Raw genomic sequence first — 6,746 nt, 5'->3', positions numbered from 1 at the left:
GAAGCTGAAAAGTCCTTGGCTAGTGTAAGCATTACCTAGCAACATCTGAACCATTGGTGTGTTATCAACATTGTTCTCATCCTAAATCCAAAACACAGCACTGTACCAGCTACTAGGAAGAAAATTAACTCTATCCCAGCCGAAACCAGGAGAGGTGATAACTTTCCTCTACCAGGAAATGCTCTGTGGAACTGGAAATAGAGCTGAACTTGGGGAACAAAGATCTCTGCAGTCAGGAGTTGCATCTGAATTCGGGAATTATTTATATGGGGCAGATGGATGTGTGTGTCATTGTGGTGTGATTTCTGCCCCTGCAGATTTTTTTTTTAAGATTCACAGTAGGAAGTGAAAGAGTATGTTGTAAGTGCAGCAGATGCTGCTGCTGCAGCTCAAGGAGAGTTGATACAAACTAAGTAGTGTAAGGAAACCTTTAGGACACTGAACAGTGCTGTTAGCTGTTGACAGGCTGCATTACTTGCTGTATAGAAATGCAGTGAACAACCTCCACTCTCAACACGGGCTTAAGGAATTATTCCACTGAATCACAAGAGCCTCAGCCATGCAATGCCCACAATGAAGGTGTGAAACGGATGCAATTGCCCTCGCAGTTCCAACCTCATGACAGGAAGGAGCACTAATCCTAAAAGTGGGAGGTGGCATCTATTTTAGATTGGGGGATATAGTCAAGAGTGTCACCTCCTTCCTTAACTAGGCACTGGGGCTGCGAACGAATGGAGTTGTATTCCCAAGGCTGGACTGAGAGCTGAGTCTTGTCCTGGTTGGCTTTGCAACAGAGTGCCTGGGAAATACGTATTTTGTTTCCTGCAGGAAACCCACTGCCCAGGTGTGAGTTCCAGCATGTGAGAAGGTGGAAACAAAAGGAGACCCTCGCCGTGAGCCTTGCAGGAGGCAGGGGCACAGCCAGGTCTGCTGCTGATGGCAGCATTTGCACAAAATGAGGCTGGCTGTGCTTTTTGGAGAGGGGATAACCAGGGAAGCATTTTGTTGGCCTCATACAGTGTAAGCACCGTAATGAGACTACATGCTGCTTATTTTTTCAGAGCAGAAATGGAGAAAGCAGCTCTATTGGCTTCTTTTTAGCCTCTTCCAACATTGAAGGCACATCAGGCAAAGAGTTCAGATCAAGCTTGGTCAGTGGCTAAGACCAGTGAGAAACGTTTCAATGGGCAAAGTTTTTAATCAGGAAAGACAGACTCACAAAAATTGCTATGAGATCATTTTAGCCACTCTAACCTCATATTGTACATTTCCAATTAAAAAAAAAGGCTGATCACTAAGCAAATAACTCATGTACATGTGCATTTTGTAGCATGAAGTAATTTACAGCCTAAGAACTGGTGTCAGATCTAGTTAAAAACATGTACAGAGTATGTTCTCAACTGCTTATCTCTCTGCTTGTCTGTCAGCCTTTGTTTTTTCACCTATACATGCACGCATACACATGTACCCCAATGACATGTTTCCAGCATACCCTTTCGTACCTGAACTTTGAACTGCAGGCAGATTGCAATGTGAATGTTTTGTCTCTTTATTATTAAAACCCACAAGTATAGCTATTATAGAAAATGAATATTATTTAGGCATTTAATAAATAATGGTATTTCTAGTTTCTCTCGGTAAGACCTAGAAGTTGGAAGTAAGGAGAGGTTCAGCAAATCTTTGTGATCAAATAATTTTCAGCAAGTTTGTGGTGAAGGCATAGTGATCCATGAGCTACAGTTTGGGAACTAGGTGCTCTCTGTCCAAGCAGCTATAAGGCTCTGACACGTGCAAAGCTTAACTCCAAGGATGACAGACTTTCAGTACCCAGCCTTGCCTTTCCTGGTACCGTCTGGGGAGCCTAATCAGTCAGCTGAAAGATGAGGAAAGGAGGCATTTGCAAATTTCACACTATCTTGAAGAAGACTTTTTTTAATATCTATAAAATTATATATTTTTTAAAAGAATCTGCAGAAAAAATAAAGCAAATAATTTATTTTTATTTCTGTGTCTGAGGCCTCTCATTTCTATTTACCAAATATCTGGCTCAATGCAACGAGTGATTTAGGGGAAAAAAAAGTCATATAAAAAGAAACAGAACGCAGCAGAACAGCCATGCTGAGATAATGAACTTGACAGAAGGGAGGCAGCAATGAGGATTATGGGACACTGGTGCGCACCCTGTGAATCAGATCCAATTCCTGTTATTTTGTACCACTTAAGAACTTGTACGGGAATTGTTTATGGTCAATGGAATGAAGCAGAAGGGAAGACAGAGAGCGATCTCCTTTGGCTGGCCTTTTCCAGGGAGCCTGATACACTTATGACTCAGAGAAACAAGCACATTGAAATCCTCAGCCCAGTCCCTTTTTTTAAGGTTGTGTAACCAACCAGCCACTCTGGTCAATTGGACACGTTTGCTTTATTTGCTTATATTTCAGTTAATATCTGAATGATTCTGTGCTGTATTTTGGCATTTGTTTGGACCCCTTTGTTTTTCTTTCTTACATATATATTTTTAGTCTTAGAAGTTCTGAAAATCAGTTGAACCGAGGAAGTTCCTGCGAGGTATTACCTGGCACTGTGGAAGGCTTAAAGGAGGAATCAAGGTGCCAAGTCTATAAAGCCCAGCGTGGAAAGTAAATAAGAAAGAAGGCACAGCGGGCAGCTTTTGTTGTATAGGCTCAGGGGCAGATTTCTTATTTCAGGACATGCAGGAAGAAATGTCTGTTTGGGATGGGGAAAATAGACCCACCATAGAAATCCTGTTAGAGCTCAACATTCAATAGCTCTCTTCCTGCACGTGGCCATGCTGTTCCCGGGCCCTTGGGGTGAATAAAACAAATCCTGCCTCAGAAGAATGGGAAACAGAGTCTCAGACAGTCCACTCTGCCGCTAAAAGGTAGAAATGAGTTTTCTTTGCTTCTCCTGATGTCTGTAATGTTTTGCAGCTTGCTTGAGAGATCCCGCTCCTTCAAATGAGGTGTGGCCAGAAATGAAGGAGACATTACTCGCTGATGTCCAACAGTTTTATTTTCATTTTCCCTTCATGCTCACTGCAGAGACAGATCTGGAATTGTCTCTAACAAGTAAATGAGGGAGAGGTCCTCCGGGGAGGACAATGAGGCTTATAGGTGGAGTAGGAGGCTCCATCCTTTTTCCCTTCTTTTGGTTCTGAGAGGTACCAGCCTGGGTGGAAGCAGCTCCTGCTCCTCTCTTGGGGACATCTACCCCTTTGAAGCAGCCTGTGGGACACATGAGCACTGTCTGCGAGCTCCTGGGCTGAGCTGGGGCTCCTGCTCAGACCCCACCACGCTGTCTGAGCCCCATGGGAGCAGTCACTCTGAGGGTTTGCGTGTCTCCCCTGCAGGAGCTCAGTGCCTGGCTGAGCTGGGAAGGCTCCTGAGGGCACGGACTATCTCTCAGCATGAAGCTCAGCAGAGATTCCAGCGAGGTAATGTGGTGAGACAAACAATAAAATGACTCATAATAAATAGCCATAACCCCCCCCCCCCCCCTTCTCTGCTAATGTAATGAATGCACTCATTGTCACTGACTTTTGGGGGTTTTCAGTGTGTTCTGGCAGCAAAGCACTCTGAGTCATAAGCAGAAACACATTAATATTAATAGCAAATGTCTACGATTAAGCTATGAATGTTACCCATCTCTAACAGATAGACTCTCAAGATGTGCACAAGTTGGAATTAATCCATAATTGCTACTGATACTCTGGATTTACCCTGACTCCTCTCTCCTTCCAGGAGCACAATAAAACTATAGTGTTCCCATTATAAACTTGATCTATAGATGGTTTTAAATACTTTCACACTCTGGGAAGAAGGAAAGGAAAGCAACCCTGAATCTCACAGCAAAAGTTATTTGGCTTAAAGCTTATTTTTTACTTAAGTGATGAACCATCACTGGGTACACTTAATTAGAAGATATTAATAATACCCCGTATACTCTAACTCTAAAGGGGCAATCGGATGCTGCATAACATTGCAAAAGTTTTGTTTAAAACTCTTATGTACTCACACAATAAGCACAATTTTTAAAATATTTAAATGTAATATAAAATGTAGTGAACCTGAGAGGGGAGAAAAAAGCCAATGAATGACATTTATGAAAGCATTTTCCATAAAGATAAAATCCTGCCAGAGCCAGTGGTGTGGCAAGGCAAGGCATGCTTTGCCAGAAATGGCTTTTGATGGAAGATGCACATAAAGAGGACATTTCTGAAGCCAGTGGATGGATCCTGTGCTCACAGTGTGGTAGAGAAGACCAGGATATCCCAGGTGTTGTTACATGTTAAATTTTCCTCTGGTATGAAGACAAGATAAGATGATCCCTTGGCTCTGTCCCATCACAGGAGGTTCATTCCTGCTGTTCTGCAACAGCTCGCCATCCCTTCAGGTGTGCTGCTCGAGCTATCTGTGGGATGTCCTTCTGGCTGTGACCACTGACATGCCCCCACCCAAACGGAAACTGTTTTGGGACGAGATGGGAAGGGACGAGGCTTGAGGGTTGGTGAGCTGCAGCCTGGGGACAGGTGTGAGTGGTGGATGAGGGAGTGGGGAATGGGAACGCAAGCCATTTTTGCCATTGCAGGAAACCTTCCTCAACTGTCAGCGGTTGCCAGTACTCGATGCTGCAGAGGAAGCAAACGAAGACATGCTGAACAAAACAGGGCAACGGCATGCTGTGACACCACAGCCCCATGTCACCATGGAAATCGTTTCTGCCCTGAGTATCAGCCAGTTTGCACCCCGAGCCAACACAGCTGGTTGTCCTTTCAGATGGTCCAAGCCCTTCCCCGCCCTCCTCGAGCAATTGCTCATGGTGTCCAGGAAACTGAGATTTGTTTCTCCCACACTGTTCTTTCCCCCTTGCCTTGCCCTCCTTGTCCCCATGTCCTTCTAGGCTCTCAGGTGGCAGGGGAGCCCTAAACGCCTGCAAGGAGCCAGCCTGCTGAGCCATCAGCACACTCCCCCTCTCATGTTCATGGCCAGAGGAGACTGAGCTCTGACCGGGGACTGCTGATGTTTTACACAGAGCAAGAGAATAGTCCCAAATGTGGGATCCTTCTACCTCAGTCAGAAGCTTTGGCTGCTCAGCTGATTTAATTTTGTGGCCGAAAATATTATTAGCAGTAATAAATTTGTCCGCCCTTTTGGAAATCCAGCCAGTGAACCTTTACTCTCCTTTGTAATGAGACGCAAAAGGATGGGGAAGGGCTACAATCCTAAAAAAGAATACTGCACTGGAGAGCTGCAGAAATTACAATGCACCAGTCATGTGAGAAGAATGTTTGCAGCCATCCCTTGCGGGTGTAGCTAGAAACGCCTGTTGAAAGGATTCAAACAGAAATAAACACACACATACACACAAAGGCTATATTGGGTCAGATTCTGATCTCACCAAAAATTAATACCAGGCAACCTGCAGTGGCTCCTTTATGCACCACATGTCTGCACAAGTGAGATCAGACGTGGTCCTTACCAGGGAAAGTCGGAGGAGCTGTGTGGGTCTAAACCTCGGGCAGACTTGCGCAGCATAGTGTGTTGTAAGGAGGTAAGTAGCAAACAGCTCATATCCTTCCACAGGCTGTCTTGTGATGTTCCCTTTCCAAGTGACATTTGCAAAGCACCCACTGAAGTGTGTTTTTTTGGCGTGTAACAGTGCAGGACTAAGTATGAGGGACTTGGAGCTGCTGGAAGTGTCTCTGTTCATTCGCTAGACTTTGTGCTTTGCTAGAGGAAGATGAGGACAGATGCAAAGTGTTCTGGCTTTGCTTTTCTTCTCCGTGCTGTTTGTTAGCTTACAAGTCATTCTAACACATTTGCAGTTTTGCCTAGGATCCCTTGTCACAAGCGATCACACTTGTGAGGAGGAGAAAAGTGAAGAAGATCCTCCAGAATGATAGTTTTAACATGGTAATAGGAAAATATTTAAATACATAGCTAGTATAGAAATTGTAATCATGTCATGCAACTTTACAAGCCGGGAATAAACCTGCACTTAAGAAGCAGACCCTGTCTTCATAGCCATGGTAGGATCTGTAAAACAGGAGGCGGTTGCTCCTCTGCATGGCAGAAGGACACTGGCTTTCCTGCACCTCCCTGGGCATACAAGACCATGGGCTACTTGTGGGAGCTTCCTGCAGGCCCATTGAGTCTGCTGGGCTCCAGTGCTGTCAGACAAACCTCTCTGCCTTGTCAACAAAGGAGCAGCCTCCTCCTATTCTGCACATCTCCTCAGCTCTTCTTCTTGGGAGAGGTGCTGGGCCTAGGTCATGCACCAGCGGCTGGGAAGGAAGAAGAACACTGATGAGCCTTGCAGGTGAGCTGTCAAAGCAGTCACAGCAGCACGTGCTCATGCCTCACTTGGAAGAGAGTGATCTTCGCAATTATGCACATTGCTGCTGCTTTTAGCCATATTTTTGTTGTTGGATCTGGAATTCTGTTTTTGCTTTTTTTCCTAAAAGGAGAAAAGAAAGAGAAGTGTGAATTTGCAAGATATGTGACAGACCCAGCATTTGGAGGGTGAAGGTTTGTTTCTAATGAAAGGCCTTTTGTTAGGCCAACTGCAGATCATCTTACTGTGCCATTGGTCTGATGCCAACTCTATCTTTCCAGCTTGTTGAGATGCTTTCCACAGACATGGAATTGTCTTAAAACAAGAGGCCAAAGAAACTAAATGTATTGTTCTGACAGAAGTGGTAAAAAAAAAAAAAAAAAAAAAAAAGG

The 6,746-nt window shown here is 44.6% G+C and overlaps 1 protein-coding gene across 1 annotated transcript in view; it reads left to right on the top strand.

Moving 5' to 3' along the window:
- Window positions 1-5,920, top strand: part of WDR27 (WD repeat domain 27) — a 179,157-nt gene extending 173,237 nt beyond the window's left edge. Inside the window, exons 24-26 of the mRNA XM_019472702.1 lie at window positions 4,609-4,783; window positions 5,435-5,571; window positions 5,846-5,920. Of these exons, the coding sequence (XP_019328247.1) occupies window positions 4,609-4,783; window positions 5,435-5,571; window positions 5,846-5,920 (387 nt within the window). The remainder of the gene's footprint in view (window positions 1-4,608; window positions 4,784-5,434; window positions 5,572-5,845) is intronic.
- The last annotated feature ends 826 nt before the right edge of the window (window positions 5,921-6,746 follow it).

This window comes from Aptenodytes forsteri, unplaced genomic scaffold, assembly GCF_000699145.1.
Source record: "Aptenodytes forsteri isolate BGI_AS27 unplaced genomic scaffold, ASM69914v1 Scaffold132, whole genome shotgun sequence".
In the NCBI taxonomy this organism is placed as follows: Eukaryota; Metazoa; Chordata; class Aves; order Sphenisciformes; family Spheniscidae; genus Aptenodytes; species Aptenodytes forsteri.
The sequence above is the reverse complement of the archived record's forward strand: the minus strand, read 5'-3'. Positions and strand labels throughout refer to the sequence as shown.